This window comes from Populus alba, chromosome 2 (genome assembly GCF_005239225.2).
Source record: "Populus alba chromosome 2, ASM523922v2, whole genome shotgun sequence".
Taxonomy (NCBI): Eukaryota; Viridiplantae; Streptophyta; class Magnoliopsida; order Malpighiales; family Salicaceae; genus Populus; species Populus alba.
Window position 1 is genome coordinate 1,428,870 of NC_133285.1, and position 19,695 is coordinate 1,448,564.

The 19,695-nt window shown below is 36.9% G+C and overlaps 3 protein-coding genes across 14 annotated transcripts; 1 reads left to right on the forward strand and 2 right to left on the reverse strand.

Annotated features, from left to right (window-relative positions):
- On the forward strand, window positions 1-5,617 carry LOC118052684 (uncharacterized). Its single transcript, XM_035063688.2, has 2 exons — window positions 1-270; window positions 2,168-5,617. The coding sequence occupies exon 2, from the start codon at window positions 2,274-2,276 to the stop codon at window positions 5,298-5,300; it is 3,027 nt and encodes a 1,008-aa protein (XP_034919579.1). The 5' UTR covers window positions 1-270; window positions 2,168-2,273; the 3' UTR covers window positions 5,301-5,617.
- Window positions 5,618-6,470: 853 nt separating this feature from the next.
- LOC118052685 (DEAD-box ATP-dependent RNA helicase 28-like) lies at window positions 6,471-14,866 on the reverse strand. 12 transcript variants are annotated; one of them, XM_073407304.1, is made up of 11 exons: window positions 14,639-14,814; window positions 13,835-13,906; window positions 13,190-13,238; window positions 11,366-12,682; window positions 10,563-10,634; window positions 8,985-9,027; window positions 8,663-8,767; window positions 8,099-8,197; window positions 7,926-8,013; window positions 7,387-7,665; window positions 6,471-6,787 (listed from the first exon to the last, which is right to left on the reverse strand). In XM_073407304.1, exon 4 carries the CDS (start codon window positions 12,418-12,420, stop codon window positions 11,611-11,613), a length of 810 nt encoding a protein of 269 aa, XP_073263405.1. In that variant the 5' UTR covers window positions 12,421-12,682; window positions 13,190-13,238; window positions 13,835-13,906; window positions 14,639-14,814; the 3' UTR covers window positions 6,471-6,787; window positions 7,387-7,665; window positions 7,926-8,013; window positions 8,099-8,197; window positions 8,663-8,767; window positions 8,985-9,027; window positions 10,563-10,634; window positions 11,366-11,610. The 12 variants fall into 12 exon arrangements, 10 of the variants coding, with proteins under 10 accessions (XP_073263405.1, XP_073263406.1, XP_073263400.1 ...); XM_073407305.1 differs by lacking the exon at window positions 13,190-13,238; XM_073407299.1 differs by having other exon boundaries at window positions 8,663-8,755; window positions 11,366-13,238.
- Window positions 14,867-17,682: 2,816 nt separating this feature from the next.
- On the reverse strand, window positions 17,683-18,548 carry LOC118052686 (uncharacterized). Its single transcript, XM_035063692.2, has one exon. The coding sequence runs from the start codon at window positions 18,291-18,293 to the stop codon at window positions 17,982-17,984; it is 312 nt and encodes a 103-aa protein (XP_034919583.1). The 5' UTR covers window positions 18,294-18,548; the 3' UTR covers window positions 17,683-17,981.
- Window positions 18,549-19,695: the final 1,147 nt, after the last annotated feature.

Below are 19,695 nucleotides of genomic sequence, written 5' to 3' on the forward strand. Positions count from 1 at the left end.
TTTTTGAAATTAAACTAAAAAGAGAAAAAAAAAAAAAAACACAAACTCGAAGAACAACAAACTCTTTTGCCCTCTGCTCTCTTTTCTCTCTCTGGTAACCTCAAAGAGAGCACCAATACGAGGGTTTTATGCTCGAAACCTAAAAGTCACAGACAGAACACTTCTGTTTTAGAGAGAAAAGGTGAAAAGGAGAGAACCACACAAAAAGTTTTCGAGCGCTGGCGCTGTTTCACTCCCCAGCTAGGGTTTTCGTATTGAATTATTATAAAGGTATGAACTTTATATTAGTTTCTTTTTGGAGATTTAGTTTTTTTTATTTGTTTATTTATTTCCATTTATGGGATTTATTGTTATTTAATTACTACACATATACAAGCATTGATTAGGGTAATCTTAATTCAGTTCACAAAATTTCTTGTAATTTGCACCATATCTTTTAACAATAAGCAATAAACAATACCTAGGGTTTTTCTCTTGCTTTCTTACATGGATGGTTTTTGAATTCTAGGGTTTGCTTTTCTCTATTCATGTTACTGGGTTTTTGAAATGTAATTGCTGAAATTGAAGGAAAAGTAAGCTCTTCTTCATTGTTTTGAGCTGATTGTCCTTGAAATTCGTTTTGTTTATCCTTTTCAATTGATGGGTTTTCATTTTAGTGTTCCTTTCTCTAATTAGGAGTCTAGTGGAATTGAAATGGTCTATAATTGGTGGGTGCTATTAAAAAGTTTTGATCTTTAGATAGTGTTAGTGTTAATTTTAGAATAGTTTTTTTGTTGGTGCATGTCATCAAATTTGTGGACTGATTGCTTTGTGCTGTCTACAATTGGTATTGGTGGGTTTGTGTGATCAGTTCTTCTATGACCCGTGTTCTTATTAAAAATGTTTTTGACTTGTGTTCCTATTGAAAATGTTTTTAGTGTCTGTGTTACGAGTGTTGATGAAGGGATTTTGGTACATATTGAACATGGACTGATGGATTGATCCGTGCACATAAGAGAAATCTGGTACACTGATGCTGGCTCGGAAACTGTATTTCTGTTATGCTTCACAAAATCTTTACATAACTTGTGCTAGTCGAGATGATAGACACCAAGCATAATGTAAAGTATGTTATGTATTGAATTCTTGCAGCATATCATATAATACTCTGATGCTTCAAAGTAACTTTTGTTGATGTTATTATAGTGCATCCAAACACTTTCTTGGTTAGGCATTTTAAAAGCTGGTTGTGCCAAGGACGTTTGAAAGTATGTGCGCATGCTTTGGTGTCATTCATTGGTGCTTTATATGTTTGAATCTTGTTAAAATGCTTATTCCACGAATGTGTTTCTCGATATAAAAAGAGTGAAAGAAAGTTTCTCACCAGAATTCCTGCTATCTTTGGTTTTGTGCTGTTTTTGGGTGCCATGAAAAAAGATAATGGTGCCTGATCCTTACAATCGTTCTGCATTCTCTGCCTAATACTCTGATGCTTCAAAGTAAGTTTCCTAGTGTTCGAAGAGACAAAAGCCATAGAGTAGAAAGAGGGCCCCAAGCCCTACCTAATTCTGCATGAAAACAGTCAACTGTTCCATTCCCCTACGAGAAAACAATATCTAACTCCCAGTTCGAGGTTCCAAATTCAAACTAATTATATGATTCACCATGCATTTTCCATTATTTGTGCCATGATTACCAGCCTACAATTTGTCAGATTCCATGCAATCTACTATCTGCAGCTCTAGTGTACCTAGCAAACTGTGTTAGAGGAGGCAAGTATTGATTATAGTTGATAAAGGAAATTATACTCAACATGGAAGGTCAACTAACCTTCCCTTTTTACACTTGTTGTTCTCAATGGGTAATTTGTTTACTGTATCTTCTACATCTCTTCTTCTGTTCTTTTTGTAAAATAAGAGTATTCTGTGCCAAGGGATAACCTTGACACACTCTCTTAATTCTCTTCAATTTATATTATATATTTATTCTGGTTTCTACTGAGACCATATACCCTGTAATGAATGAATCGGTCCATCTCATGTTGTTATGTGGTTTTAGTTGGTCTTTGTTTAGTTTCCGAGCACATGTTTTTTAATGACTTCTAAGCTTAGATATAATAGGTGTTTTTCAGCTAATATATACTGTCTCAAGCTGTTCACTTAGAGATTCTATTTTGACCCTTCCGCAGGGTGTCCTGTAAATAATTCTGAAAGCCACTGTGGTTCTTGATAGAAAAGAGCAGATTATTAAGCTACAAGGACTTCTTCAATGCTTGGAGGTACATTTAAATCAGTATGACACTTGAAGATTTCTTTACCCTGACTGAGATGAAGGATGGGCTCACAGCCCCTTCACGAGTCCATGAGTTGGTTGCTGTTATGCAGAAAGAGAAACATGGTGTTTTGAATAATGTTGGAGATTCAACCAGGCAATGGGCTGCAGTTGCAAGCACAATTGCTGCTACAGAGAATAAAGATTGTCTTGATCTTTTTGTTAACTTAAATGGACTATTGTTTATTGATAGATGGTTAATGATTGCTCAGAAGTTCAGTAATGAAACAAGTGAAGGCTCTGTAGAAGAGTCAATTACTGCATTATTAAGGGCTCTGGAAAAGCTGCAAATAGACAAGGAGAGGTCCATTTCTTCAGGGGTCTGGGGCACTGTCAATAATCTTCTTGACCACAGTAGTTCTCGGGTTCAGGATAGGGCAAGGGCATTGTTTGATAGCTGGAAGCCTGGTGAGGCTAGTGATGCAATTCACCATGATGTTCAGAGTGTTGGGGCATTTGATGATGTTAGAATGAATGGCAGTGAGACTGGAAAAACTGAATGTGTTGCTGTCAAAGCTCCTCTTTCAAATGGAAGTGCTGATGTAGAAAATAACGCTGCAGAACGAACTGGGGATGAAAGTTTGCAATCAAGAAACTCAAATTGTCTTCAAGCAGAAAGTGTGCAGGATGTACAGATTCAAACTAATGATTGTGATCATCAAATCTTAGACCATAGAAATTTGGAGGATAGAACGCAAGTTCCTCTTACTGCTGCTGTGGATAGATCATTAGATCCTCTTAACACCTCTGTTGTGTCAAAATCTGATCAAGAAAGCCCGTCACTGAAAGAAAAGTCCCCAGTAAGTAGGGCTGTGGAAGAGAATGTTTCCACTGAGCCAGATTCAGAAGCTCCAAAGATGCTCACTGACAAATCAGCCTCTTCTAGCAAAGTGGAACTTGGAGCTATTTCCTCGAGCAATGTTGCCGCAATTGCTGAGGAAATTGTGTCAGAATCTGCTTTGCAAAATAATGTTGATGCCAAAGAGGATAATTGCTGTACAAGTACAAGTGGATCCAGTGTTGTGGCAATACCCGTATCTACATCAAAAATTGGGACAGATGAAGTGGAGAATGGAGATCAATGTCAAACACCTATATTTAACTCCGGTGCTGAAGATGGTGAATTTTCTCCTGACCCTCCACAGCACTTGTCTGGCAACAAGAGCCCATTGGAAAAACCTGACAATTTTGGGAGTCTATTTTCACGGATGGAAGATGTTGGTGCCAGTGATGATGACAGAGAACATAGCAGTGACGAGGCTGAGGATAATTCTGATTTCTCTAAACCAGCCACGGATAAATGTAGTCCGGATTTGATTGGCAGAAGAAGATCTGATATTGAGCTTGAGTATGGCATGGTTGATGCTCTTGAAGTTGCTCGACAAGTTGCTCAAGAAGTGGAGAGAGAAGTTGGAGATTACAGAGAACAATCCTGCAGCTCGTCTTCTGAGAAAATCTTGGAAAGTGGTATTAAGCAGCCAGGTAGCCCAGATTCCATAAATGGAGAGCGGGACTTATCCACTGAGATCCCTCCGGAAAATGTGCCATCTAGACTGAATCAGTCTTCTGAGACGTGTGCTGAGCAAGAGGGGCGCTTAATTGATTCAAGTAATCTGGAAAATGAAGCAGAGAATGGCATGCATGACCTGGAGTCTTCTCAGGTTAATGAAGTGGCTCAAGAACCAGAAGTTAATACAGAGAAAGGCCTTTGTGATTTTGATTTGAATGAAGAAGTCTGTTCCGATGATATGGTTCTTCCTATGAATACATCCCCCGCGCTGATTTCCATTGTTTCGGCTTCAAGGCCTGCAGCAGCTTCTGGATCGCCTGCAGCTCCTTTGCAGTTTGAGGGAAATCTTGGATGGAGAGGTTCTGCAGCTACTAGTGCTTTTCGTCCAGCTTCCCCACGCAAGACTTCTGACGGGGACAAGACTGTTGAGGCTGGGGGAAGCAGCAATTGTTCAAAACAAAGGCAGGTGTGCCTTGATATTGATCTCAATGTGGCCGAGGGTGGAGAGGAGAAGGTTGTGGATTTAATTTCATCAAGACAAATTCCAGTCTCATCAGGCTTCCATTCTGGGGAATCTTCTTTAGAAGTGGGCTCGAGAAGACCAGAGAGGCCCAACCTGGATTTAAATCGTACCAGTGATGATGGTGATGCTTCACTGACTGATCTGAGAATGGAGGGGCAGCTATTTTACCCACGGAATGGCCATCGTAGTCCATCTCCTGCTTCTTCATCTTCTTCAATGCAGCCTTCTCTGAGGAACTTTGATTTAAATGATAGACCTTTCTTCCATAATGACTCTTTGGATCACGGGCTGTATCATAACAAGTCTTCCCAAACTGCAAGTGTTTTTGGAGGATCTAAACTACGTGATCCTGTTATTTCTATTATGGGTACTAGAGTGGAAGTGGGCAATCGAACGGAAGTTGACAAAAAAGATTTCATTCTGCAGGCTCCGTCCCTGCCAAACAGCAAGCCTCTGGAACCTGTAATGGGTGCTAATCTTACAAGAATGGGAGGTGTTTTGGGTATGGTTCCCGCTCTGCCGTACACTCATGCTCCTGTTTTTGGGTACAATGCATTGCCAACAGCACCCGCCATATCCATTCCTTCAGCTATGTATGGTTCTGCTGGCTCCATCCCTTATATGATGGATTCAAGGGGAACCCCTGTCATGCCTCAAATAATGGGCTCTGCACCATCTGTTCCTCCTTACTCCCAGCAACCATTCCTAATGAGTATGAGTGGTGCACCCCTGAGTTTAAATGGTGCTGGGCCCTCGCGGCCTAGCTTTGACTTAAATTCTGGTTTTGCAATGGATGGGGGAAGCACGGGTGGTTTGCGCCAGCTGATCATGCCTGGCCAAGGCAGCTCACAACCTTCTTCAAGCTCTGGAGTGGGTGGGAAAAGGAAGGAACCAGATAGTGGGTGGGAACCTGCCTACTCTTTACAATATAAGCATCCGCAACCCCCGTGGAGATAGGAACTTCCAAAATTGTCAGTGTGCCCACTCTCGGAACCAGTTTGATTAAGTCTCTGATGTAAGCTGATTAGCCTAAGTGAGGAAAGCAAAATAAAATTGGGGGCAAATGTGAATGTAAAATGATTCATGAGATTAATTGCTGAAGGAGGAAAAGATAAGGAAGATTAGGTTTTTTATTTGTTTTTGTTTTGTCTAGTTTCTTCCCGTTTCTGTGTTTCAAAGAAAGCAATTTCAATCATAGAAGCTTGGTACATGTAGCTGTAATTTATCTTCGTCATATAGCACAGAAATTTAAAGGAACTAACTTTGTCTTCGAACTTATTTTTTCAAGTTTTTCCTTTCCTGATGAACAGAAGCAAATGCTTCAATTTTTGCTTGTTTTCTATTGAAGAATTTTGTGTTCCGCCTGAGGCCCAGATTGGTAAACGACTAAAATTCCCTTCCGGGGATCTTGAAAGCTACAAAACGGTCGTGGAGGGGTGAATTTGCAGCGCTCTTGCATATTGGATAAAACAAAATTAGCTGCCTCTGATGACTAATCGAGCCAAGCAACATCCCGTGAGCTAAAAAACAGAAGACCGACGAGGCCAAAGGTGGTCAAGATGTCAAGGCTTGGTTACGGATAAAGGAATGTCCTAGTTCAGGTCCTACCCTTGATATTGTATTTACAGAAAAGTGATTGTGATTGATTTTTTTAAGTGTGTTTTATTTAAAATATATTAAAATAATATTTTTTATATTTTTTAAAAATTATTTTTAATATAATTACATTAAAATAATCTAAAAATACTAAAAAAATATTAATTTAAAAAATAAATAAAATAATTAATTTTTTTTTAAAATATTTTCAAAAACATAAAATCAAACTGGTTTAAGCCGTTACCATCCTCAGTGAAGACTGTTCCAGGACCTGTGGCGGTATGATGAAACCATTGATACCTTGTAATTCCTGAACCCACAGAAACACCTCAGATAATACAAGACAGTTTCTGCTGACAAGAAAACTTTTTGACTTGCTGCTCGTAGTAGCTTACATGTTTTTCTAACACGCAATTCCAGCATACAAGGTAAGTTGAGTCGCATTTTTTCTCAGAAATAATAATCAAGAAACTAAACCCTAGTCAGGAGAGGCCAGCGAGCCTAGAGACCATTTTTTTCCACAAGGCAGCATAACAGATCAAAACTCTGTGGGCCAACTGCCAGCATATTGCAATCAATAAATCAACCCAGGAAAGCATTTGTTAATAGGGTTTGATGTCACCTAGTGATACCGGGAAAGAAAATACAGGATGGTAAGTTGAAACATCAAGGAAGATGATGAACGCTTCATTTGTATGGATGCTTTTTCTTTCGCACCATCAACGGTTAGTATCTGCCTGCCTCTCCTCCAGAACCAGCACAGCTAAAGTATAGAACCTTCATAATTTATCGAGGTAAATGACCACATAATTTGATGGCAAACTTGATAGGGCTACCTCCGCTTATACCTGAAAAGAGAGAATGGGTACCGATGAGTATCTCATTCCAGTACTTGGAATGGTCAAAATCAGTAACTTCTGAAAAGAATATTATTTTGATATTTGTAACTAAAAAGTCTTAGAATCTTATTCCAGAATGTCCTATCTAAACAAATCTATAGCATCTAAAGATATGCGCTAGCCTACTTTTAGAGGATTTTTGCAATACAAGCATCTCCGCCGGCATCAGGGAGTGACAAATAAAAAATCTATCACCAGGATCACTGCTGCAGTAATAATGCTCTGTATGACAATGCAGGTATCGTAGTGTATTTTATTTCTGGGAATCTAAAGATCCAGGTTACACCATCCTAAGAATACAAAGGGCATCATAACGTCAGAAACAGAAAATTTATGCAGTAATAGGACCCATGATGTGTAATAAACTACTTGTGAGTAGGCCCGCGGTTAACTGGGAGCAATGACTAAGCCAAGACCACTGCTATTTATGTAGCCTGTGCTGATAGAGAAATGCCTCTTGCAGCTTTGGCTCTATGTCATAGAACAGTACGTAAAGGATCTAGAAAAACAAGGACTGAGACAAGGAGATATATCAAGCTGATTTGTACCTTGGTTTGCTCTTAAATGAATTCTTGGACTTCTGTTTCTTGTTCCAGTACTTCTCTCCTGCTTTCTCTCACTCATGTCGCTCTGGAACAGCTCCCGCATTTCTTCTGTCCTTGATTGAGTTCTTTCAGGAGGCGGCTTTGATTTCTTACCAGCCTTCTTCTGCACAATCTTGCCAGCATCCAATGCCTTCTTCACAGCCTCTGCTGCTTTCACCCGACGGTAACCCAGATCGATTAATGATAGTCCAGTTCACTTTGAAAGGAGCATGAAAGAAACCTCTGCAAATAACAAAACTTTAGCACTGCAATAGTTGGCCTGGTTTGATGATCTATGAAACCTGAAAAGCACAAGATACATGGACATACAATATGCCAAATCGAATCCTGCCACATATACATCTTTGAGAATTATAGCTGAAGCGTTTGTCTACTTTATGATTTGATATTAGTCTGTTCAAAATAGCTAGTGCCAAAGACAACATAATAAGATTATATATGCATGCACGATTTCTGCACACAGACAAGGAGGGGACACGTACTTCTGGTTTCTCAGTTAGATCGATCTTCATCCTCTAGCATCTCTCTGGCTGCTTGTAGTTTTCGACTCTTTTTACAGGGTAAATCTTTCTGTTCAACAGATATTAGGTTTGTTTGGGAGAGCAAATCTTTTCAATCAGAAAATGATAACATTAAATTGCAGAAAAACAATCACCTCACGCTCTCGCTTCCTCTTTTCCTTCATTTTAAGGTCTTCAGCTTGCTGGGCACTCATCACCTCATTTCCAGAGCCTTTTTCTTTTTCAACCGATGACTGCTGCATGCAAGTGTACACACCGTTTGATTAGTAGGAGAAACAAACCTTAAACTTGTATTGCTTAATATAAAGTCCTGAAAGTTGAACTGAAAGAGGAAAATCATTTAATACAAGAGAAAATAACTCAGGTTGTGAGTATTCCATTTGTAAAGAAGAAAAGCATTATTTCTTTGGAAGCATGCTTCCTCTGACGTAAAAACCATCTTCACATGATTCTTATCCCCTTCACGTGTAAAATTATAAAAGGAGATCAAGAGGATAAACTTAATGCATTACTCGGGTTCCTTGCGCACGACAGTGGATAAATCCTAGCATTCTTTATCAGCATTTTCTAAATGGCTATGGTACTGGCACTTTTCAATGGCCAGAAAAACAAATACAAATTCCAACTTACGACTGGGACTGATATGTCTTTGAACGTACAAGGCATAACATAAACAACCACAACAGTATAGAAATCACCTTTGCTGCTAGCATTTTCTCTCTCTCTGTTACAAACCAGGTCCTTTTGGGACTTGAAAAGATTTCATCCTTATATGGAATCATATTTTCTGCCTGCAATAATCACTTTAGAGCTTTCCCAAGTTAACAGCTTCCAAAACCACAAAATAACTCTACACAGATAGTAATGACCTTCAATGCAACACGATGGCCAAAAAATAGAAATAAAAAACCAAAAACAGAAGACAAGTACTCAAGTTATCACTATGGACAATAGAGTAAGTGCATTATATCTCTGACAAGATCAACAGATAAGCAGTCTGGGTGGAGAAGGGCTAGATACCTTGGTCGCTTCCATCTCAGCTTTTCTTGGAGCTCTCTCTTTCCTGCAGTAATTGAACATTGACAACTTCAGTACAAAAATAAGAAATTGTTTTAGCTAAAAGAACTATGATTCCATCAAGACCTCTCCTATTGGTGAATGTCAGCCACTTGATTTTCCATTTTCTCAATTATCTGAGAACACTTAATAACCGATTGCTCTGCAACGATACAGCTCTTCAACGATACAGACAACATGACCTCTGGGTGAGTCATATTCAACAAGCACATGGGTGAAACTTCTAGTTTTAACATTAGAAACTTCATGCAGAAATAATGAAGAGTATAGACTATCTCCAAATTCTCCTTTCAAAACACACTTCAGTGGGATCATGTGGAATATGGCCTTCAACTGAAATCATCCACACATACTGTTTATGACAAAATATTTAGCAAATACTGAGGGATCAGCTATCATAATATAACAAAATTGAACATGAAGAGCCTATAAAAGCTAGAAACAAGATCTACTCATCCATGAGGTAGTGTGTTTCTTTCGAGTAGATTTAAATGGTGACACTTTAGTCCAGAAGACATAAATACATTTTAATACATTCCTTCCTGTTGTTTTATGTCACGACCCGAATCCCGGATCCGTGACCGGCAACGTAGGAGCGGTGTCGAAAGGACACCTCACCTACGCTAAGCCTCAGAACGGACATATCAAAAGAACAATTTGTTCAAAAAATACGCAGCGGCTCATAATATTCAGAAATATTATATTATTCAAATACTGATGAAACCGAAAGATAGTTATTAAAACAAAAATAATAATTCATAATACTCATTACATTGTCAAAATCCAAATTTAATTAAAACAAGGTAACAGTGGAGCGTCTAAGACATCAAATCAAAACTGAAAGGAAAGCCTCGCGAACAAGCAAGGCATACCGACCAGAACTGAAGAAGCGGAAACACTCAACAAAATTCCAGAAACTAAGAACCTGAAATAATATTAAAAAATGAGAGGTGAGTTCAACCAACTCAGTGAGGGAATAACATTTAATATACATTTTAAGATATTTCAGATATTAATAAGTTGTAAGATGATTATCTTAATATACATATACATATTACTTACTAAACATATTATCATAACGTAACATATTATTATAACGTAGTGGATTACATGTCAGAGATCAGATGACACCCGAAGGTGACCAGATGACACCCGAAGGTGACCAGATGACACCCGTCGGTGACCACTGTGGATGATCAATCGCCACAGGCTGATGCCTCTCTCACCAGCTAGGTAACAGAATACTATGTGCACACAGGCTAACTATTCTCCGTTAGCATAGAGTACTGACAAGTCCCATATCAAGGCATAACAAATATTCACATAATCATCAAGAAACGTATATCATATCAAATAGAATTTACTTTAACAGATTGCGAGTGAAAATTCAATAATAAATTAGTACTCGGAAAATAAAGCAACATATATAAATATTCAAGAAATTTACTAGTTGTACTCATTGTATAATCAACATTACATATTTATTTATATTATATGCATATTAAAGATTATTCCACTCACCCGGAAAATATAGAACTAAAAGAAATGTCGACGAAAAGACCCGAAAATCCTATTAAGGATCGTTAGGAGAACCTACAATAAATATGAAAAATATCAAAAACAAATCAAACAAAAGATACCAATGCATAAAATAAACTGGGCTTAATCTCTCGAGTTTAGGGACTAAAACGACAATTTTCCAAAACAGGGACCAAAATGTAATTTTACCAAAATTGAGGACGAATTGTAAATACATAATCATACTGAAATTTATCCATAATTCGTCCTTATCTTTGTCCAGAATCTTGAATTTATGCCCCAAGGTCCAAAATGTGATTTTATCAAACTTTTAGGGGTCAAATCGTAATTTGTCAAATTGGAGGACCAAACTGAAAATATTAATTATACTGGAATTTTGCCTTTAAAATCATCCTCAGTTCTGTTCAGAACCTCAATTTATGCCCCAGGACCAATCTGCAAAATTTCCAAAGTTCAGGGACTAAACTGCAATTTCTGTAAATTTGAGGGACCAAACTGAATTTTCGTCATCTTCAACCTCAAACCCAGAATTTCAACAGATCACCTACTGTTAGTTCCAGATTTATACCTCAACTTCATCATTTAATTCAACCATAACTCAAAATCATCATATTTCTCTACAATCTCTCCAATTCAACTAAATAATCAAATACCCACATCAATCAACCCCTTAATTCAAACTAATTCATCAATAAACTCAAAATTCAAAAACTCTAAAATTAATCAAAAACCGAAATTTAAAGCTAAATAAAAACATATTATACATATTCAAGCATAATTCTTACCCTTTTACTTGTTTTCTTCAACCTTTTCCTTTTCCCCTTATTTTCCCCTCTTTTCTCTTCTTCTTCTTCTTCCTCTCTTCTCTCCTGCCGGTTTCTCTCCAAATTCAGATCCTCTTTTTTTTTTTTCTTCTTATATATATTTATCAACTATTGGTCAATTACCACACTACCCCTCAATCATTTACCCTCTCTTTAAGCCTCCAAGGGCTTTATTGTATTTTCTCATTCCTTTTTATTACAAAACATCACAATCTCCCCACCTTATAAAAGTTTCGTCCTCGAAACTTAATAGAAAAGATTAAATACTTACCGAGATTATTGAAACGATGAGGATACTGCCGACCTCCCTGTCCCCTGTTAGGACCTGTATCAAACCGCTGATGAAAAGAGAACTGATTTTCCACTTTGGGCCTCTTGACCGAACCCACTGATAATTCATCCTCTAACTCTCGTGCCTCAATAGCACGGGCACGATCCACTACGGCCGAGTATGTCTTAAACTCATGAGCCCCAATAGCTTTGAATAGGTAGTTATTAAGACCCCAAACAAACCTCTTGATCTTCCTTTCCTGAGTTGGTACCAAATACCCAGCAAACCTGGACAACCGCGTGAATTCCACTTCGTACTCTGTCACAGTCAAATCACCCTGAACCAACTTCTCAAACTCGTATGATCTAGCTTCCCTCACACTTTCAGGTAGAAAACGCTCCAAAAATATCTCAGAAAATTCCTTCCACACCATCGGTGGAGAACTAGCTGCCCTTTCACCTCTTTTGGACTCATACCAGTTCACAGCCACCTCGCCTTCTAGCCTAAAAGATGCTAAAGTCACTGCACGATGATCTGTGCACCCCATGGCCTCACACCTACGCCACACTGCATCTAAAAACTGTTGTGGGTCCTCAGAGTTATCTACACCCTTAAAGGTAGGAGGTGCCAACTTAAGGAACTCTGCCAATGGCACTTTCACCCCATGCACAGTATGGGAAGTCGAAGATGTACTCTTATCCTTCTCCTTTTCTTTCTCAGTTAAAAGGTTAGTCAGGGTCTGCATGGCTTGTCAAATTTTATCCAAAGCACTATCAGTATAAGACACCCTATCATGGGATTCCTGCTCCTGGTTCTTACCAACATCCAGACCACCAACATCCAGACCATAGTCCCCTTCAAATTCAACCTCATCCTGAACTTCTGCTTCAATTGGTTGAGGTGAAGGGTTTCTAACTCTCTTTTTGCGCCTCTCCTTCCTAAGTTGAGCGATAGGAATGTCCTCTTGATCATCGGTATTAATTACATGTTTAGCCCTCGGCATATTTCTAAAAACAAAATGCATTTTTATCACAAGGAAGAAGACATGCTTGATGAGAATTCAAAATTTCAAAAACAACAAACAAAACGATACAGATTCTAATGCTCCACTTATTACAAAATTTTGAATAATAATAAATAAATAAAATAGATTACGAGATTTTAATAAAACCATGCTCTGATACCACCTTTGTCACGACCCGAATCCCGGATCCGTGACCGGCAACGTAGGAGCGGTGTCGAAAGGACACCTCACCTACGCTAAGCCTCAGAACGGACATATCAAAAGAACAATTTGTTCAAAAAAATACGCAGCGGCTCATAATATTCAGAAATATTATATTATTCAAATACTGATGAAACCGAAAGATAGTTATTAAAACAAAAATAATAATTCATAATACTCATTACATTGTCAAAATCCAAATTTAATTAAAACAAGGTAACAGTGGAGCGTCTAAGACATCAAATCAAAACTGAAAGGAAAGCCTCGCGAACAAGCAAGGCATACCGACCAGAACTGAAGAAGCGGAAACACTCAACAAAATTCCAGAAACTAAGAACCTGAAATAATATTAAAAAATGAGAGGTGAGTTCAACCAACTCAGTGAGGGAATAACATTTAATATACATTTTAGATATTTCAGATATTAATAAGTTGTAAGATGATTTATCTTAATATACATATACATATACTTACTAAACATATTATCATAACGTAACATATTATTATAACGTAGTGGATTACATGTCAGAGATCAGATGACACCCGAAGGTGACCAGATGACACCCGAAGGTGACCAGATGACACCCGTCGGTGACCACTGTGGGATGATCAATCGCCACAGGCTGATGCCTCTCTCACCAGCTAGGTAACAGAATACTATGTGCACACAGGCTAACTATTCTCCGTTAGCATAGAGTACTGACAAGTCCCATATCAAGGCATAACAAATATTCACATAATCATCAAAGAAACGTATATCATATCAAATAGAATTTACTTTAACAGATTGCGAGTGAAAATTCAATAATAAATTAGTACTCGGAAAATAAAGCAACATATATAAATATTCAAGAAATTTACTAGTTGTACTCATTGTATAATCAACATACATATTTATTTATATTATATGCATATTAAAGATTATTCCACTCACCCGGAAAATATAGAACTAAAAGGAATGTCGGACGAAAGACCCGAAAATCCTATTAAGGATCGTTAGGAGAACCTACAATAAATATATGAAATATACTCAAAAACAAATCAAACAAAAGATACCAATGCATAAAATAAACTGGGCTTAATCTCTCGAGTTTAGGGACTAAAACGACAATTTTCCAAAACAGGGACCAAAATGTAATTTTACCAAAATTGAGGACCGAATTGTAAATACATAATCATACTGAAATTTATCCATAATTCGTCCTTATCTTTGTCCAGAATCTTGAATTATGCCCCAAGGTCCAAAATGTGATTTTATCAAACTTTTAGGGGTCAAATCGTAATTTGTCAAATTGGAGGACCAAACTGAAAAATATTAATTATACTGGAATTTTGCCTTTAAATCATCCTCAGTTCTGTTCAGAACCTCAATTTATGCCCCAGGGACCAATCTGCAAAATTTCCAAAGTTCAGGGACTAAACTGCAATTTCTGTAAATTGAGGGACCAAACTGAATTTTCGTCATCTTCAACCTCAAACCCAGAATTTCAACAGATCACCTACTGTTAGTTCCAGATTTATACCTCAACTTCATCATTTAATTCAACCATAACTCAAAATCATCATATTTCTCTACAATCTCTCCAATTCAACTAAATAATCAAATACCCACATCAATCAACCCCTTAATTCAAACTAATTCATCAATAAACTCAAAATTCAAAACTCTAAAATTAATCAAAAACCGAAATTTAAAGCTAAATAAAACATATTATACATATTCAAGCATAATTCTTACCCTTTTACTTGTTTTCTTCAACCTTTTCCTTTTCCCCTTATTTTCCCCTCTTTTCTCTTCTTCTTCTTCTTCCTCTCTTCTCTCCTGCCGGTTCTCTCTCCAAATTCAGATCCTCTTTTTTTTTTTTTTCTTCTTATATATATTTATCAACTATTGGTCAATTACCACACTACCCCTCAATCATTTACCCTCTCTTTAAGCCTCCAAGGGCTTTATTGTATTTTCTCATTCCTTTTTATTACAAAACATCACATTTTAGGAATACATTCAATATTCTATCAGATTCAACACAATCCACTCAAACTAGTACTATTGTGAAAGCTAAGAGGTAGGTTTAAATTTTAAGACCCAAGAAATTCAAGGCAACCACTGTATCTGACATCTTCACGTTTTTGAAAACATTTTTTAGGGTTTTGGTGCTCAAAATGTACATGGTTTCTCCTAGAAAGCCATCGTGAATTTAAACAATAGGAAGGACTGTATTAGTATCAGTATTCCTTGAAAGAGTGGATGCAGTAGCCAAAAAAGAATTAATATGCTAAATTAATGGCTCAAAATTAAGACAAGAGGCAGATGTAGATGGTCTATCTCTTTGGGGTGACGTAGGCCAGAAAAGTGAGAATTATCTTGGAAGATGAAAAGAGGAATATGGCTCCCAATGGCTTTCAAAAGGGATCGATCATTATCTGTCAGAAAAGTATACTGCATATTGATGATGCGGAACAATAATAATAAAAAAAAAAGGGTTGAGAATTAAAAGAAAAAAGAAAAAAAGAAGAAGCCAACAAAGAGAAGATAATAATTGAAAAAAGTCATAACTCTGCAATTTTTACTTAATTTATTAAAATTCTTTAATATTTTTAAAAATAGACCAACTATAACAAGTAATTGGGTTCAAAGCATCTCTAATGCAACAGTTAAAAGAATAGATAAAATAAAAAACCTCCACTTTTATCTTTTATTTTTGCTTTTAACCATTCCAAACGGTCAGCCATATAAATAACTAAAATAGCTATTTTTATTTTGAAGTTCCATTTCTATATTTCTCTATAAAAAGGTAAAAATAAATGAAAATACGCTTGCTTTGTTTGTTGGCCAATGTTTTTTTCATTTATGTAGAAAAGAAAAACAATTTTTATCCATGTTGTTATCTTTGATCAAATTAAGAGAAAGTAATAATAGTAACTAATATTGATAAAAATATAAAGTGGTATATCTTAAATTTATTTTTTATTATTTGTTTTAATTTGAGATTAATTATATTTTATCTTGTTGAAAATACAACTAAACCAGTATATCAATACTTTTTTAGTTCCCAAAAATAATCAAATTATAATCGTTGTATGATTAGATTAATGTTAGAACAAGTAAGAGACAATGTTTATTATTAATTCATATGTATGGAAACTACAAAATTGCTAGACATTGAATGTGAGCTTCCTTTACAGGCTCAGGTTTTCACTTGAGTTTTTTTTTTTTTTTTCTTTTAATGTAGATAGATTTAAATTTTTCAAGATTTTTTACCAATTTTTTTATGAGCTAGTCAGAGGATATTTTATTTTAATCAAGTGATTCTAATCAATTAGTTAATAATTTAATATACTCGAACTTAAATGTTCATACAATAAAAAAATAAAAATAAAAAGTAAAAGCTTCCTTTTCTTCCTTTTCAACGATGAAGCTTGGAGCCATTGAGTTGGACTGAGAAGAGGCAGGGAGGTTTGTGTTGGCTGCTTTGAAAATTTGTTCAGAGAGGCAATAGAGCTTTGGCAGGATTTCCGGCCTTCTCTCGACGGTGTCGTCTCTCTTGCGTGGACAGTCTATTGAGGCCCAAATAGAAGATGATGGGCTTTTTGAAGTGGGTTAAGCATTGTTATTATAACAATCAGATAAGGAGGACCTCATGCACGGGTCAATGTTACTATTAAGGGGCCCATTTAATATTTTCTTGGACTAAGAGGCCCATGTTACCGGCCTTCTCGGGTGAGCCCAGATGTATAGGACACTGAGAATGAGATTTCGTGCCTTCTCTCCGGAATAAGATTATGCGTGCTTTTTTAAAACCAGAAATAGTTTAGGTTGAGATCGTTTTTGCTTTGCAAATCCTTTGGACGATAACAGCGAGGTTTGAGGTTAGAGCCTATTGTCACTCGTTTTCTGAATTAAATCAACTAATTGTACGACGAGGCTTGAAGCAAACCTTTCTTGAAATCAAATTTAATTTAGAAAATACCTGATTACTTAAAATCTAGTTGGCATATTGTTCATATACACGTATCTAGATAAAGAAACTTGTTCGGGGTTCAAAAAAATCTAATTACTTATGAGATTTTAAATTTAATTGGTATATTATTCATACTGCATGTATCCGGATAAAAAAAACTGCTCAGGATTTGAACCAACATGTGATTCTTATGTATTATATCATATATTCTTCATCTGTAATTATATGATCTATTGTTATTATATTATGCATGTGTAAATTAGAGAACGATCAATTTCGCACGCAAAAACATCTAATGATACTTACATAGCTGTAGTGAGTTTGATATTTGGTTCTTTCAAGAGTAAAAATGAAAATGTTTGGTGAATTTTTCAGAAAGATATTGAGAACGTCTATCGGTTGCATTGCGTCCATGTTTGTTTTTTCGATTTAAATTTAAATTTTAATTAATACTGCAATTCTAAAACATAACATTTATTAAATGTCGCCGGGTGCTCTTTTTTTTTTTTTTTAAAAAAACCAAAATTGAGATGCCAAAGAAAATCCAGCAAAGCTCTGTTCTTGGAGACTCACTCCAAACCTGCCCACTGTTTGACAGCTGGACAATTCCCTTGGTTTTGCTGTTGTCAAGTAGCAGCCTCCATTTCATTTCAGCCGTAGATCCAATTTTGGACTGAAATTCGAAGCAGTTAAAGTTCGAACGTACTATCACCTCCCTTTCCCCTGTTTCTGCAGCGTTCAATCAACCTCCATCTCAGGCTTTCCAGCTATATGCAACAGCTAAAAGATAGCTGACGTAGCAAAGCTTGAAACAGTTACAAGAAAAGCAAAGTACGAGACATTTTTATTTATACACAAAAATAAAAATACTCATCACTTGTTTAAATTATCCATGCACATTCTTGTATTCCCCTTCTCCCTCAGGCAAACAAACAAACACCTTGTGGCTCACGCCTTTTCACGGAAAAAGCTCCACAATCCCCAACTAAACACACCAAAAACCAAGAAAAAAAGTCTCCATCTAACATTTTTTCAAACCCCTCTCTTTGTTCTCCTCCTCCTTATTTGCCTTTTACTGTTTTTGCCCTTTTACAGAAAAGCCCGTATTGCTTGACATAGCTAGCGCTGAGGGAGTCTAAACCGAACCTGAGAAGCGGGCGACCGGACAGCGACACCGTGCCAGCAAATACCACCTTTGCACATCTCATGAACATTATTGACACGATCCTGTGAAATCGCATACATGGCTTTACGAGAAATATCCCACGTCAGCGTCCCAATCAAGATTAAACCCACAACAGCAGTAGACACAATCAACACGAATACACCACTGAAGCTCCTTCCACAGACCAGCCCGTAAGCCTTAATTCCCGCTATCACCGCCACGTAGATCGTCGTAAGATTCCCTATCACCGCATCAGACAGCGCCATGAAAAGACTCTGCACAATTGCTCGTAAATCTACCAGGGAAAGGAGGGTGTGTAGACAAGGTGGAAACCGCAAATGGAAACGGAGGTGGGTTTTTTAACGTTGGGAATGTCGGTTGAGGGGTAGATGATACTACGGGAAAGAGAGGGACTGAGGAATGTACTGGTTTATGTTGAGCTTATCTTCTGGCTCTTGGAAGGGAAAGTTGGGAGGTATCAGATTTTTGTCATGCATACGCCGATTCGAAAGTAACCAAAGAGATAGTACCACGTGCATTTCCTTGCTTCGAGATAGAGAAACCTTTGCGACTATTTTATTTTAGTGTTTTTAATATTAGAAGCAGTAGATTCAAGGCTTTGATTATTCTTTTTGATAACGACGTCGTGGTAGATGAGGGTATTGCCATGACAGGGACGTTCTGTCTAACTGGCAAGGGACCGAGTAAATACGACGATGGCCAATTCGAAGGAGTTATGTTGTTATCTAACAAGAGGGCGCAGAGAATTTCAATTTAATACACAAGCGGTGTGAATTATTATTTGGTATCTGACAAGCAAAAACAAAATATTAGCTCAAAGTTTATATAAAAAAAAAGTATTGATCGAGGAAAAAAAGAAGAAATAGTTGATTTGCATATACATTTCAAGTTTTGTTGATTTTTTGAGCTTGAGAGATGAGACTGTTGTTATTTGGTAAACCAATCTGGTCATACCCCAAAATAATTTTCTTCTTTATTTTTAATAAAAAAAACTCAAATAACATTGTTTTGGATAAAAAATTTAAAGAATAAAATTGATTCGGTGGTCATGAACTAATATGCAAGGTTAATTAAAATTTAATTAGGTTACATTTCAAAACACAGTTAAAAAAACAACCATCCAAATTAAGCTTGAGTCACAATCACCAAGTCAACCCATAAAAATGGGTCTAGCTTAAATTGGCCCAATACGGTACCGTATTGTTGCAGAAAATAGTACATGATCTGCAAGAATCTTAGCTCCACCAATAGCCACACCCTCTCTTTAAACTGCCAAAGATTGATGTGATTAGCATCGATGATGCAAGAAAACAAAATATAAAAAAGTTTTTTCTTCTCTTTTTTTTTGGTTTCCAGCCAAACTTTCACTGGTGACGCCCCCGGTCCAATCAGCATGCTCTTCAAATATATATTTTTTCTAGTTTCCTTGAGCCACTCATAACCAGAGTCGCCGTGCCTAACCAGACCAAAATTCTCAACCAATAATACAATCTCTTCTTGTAAATGTAGCCGCTGGTCACCCATGAATGTGAGGTGATGGGAGCCAGCTATAATATTGCCATCAGCACAATTAGAGAATAGTTTTTAGGAATAAAAAATAGCTGGAGGCCATGAAAACCAACCAAAACCACTAGTTTTTTTTTTTTT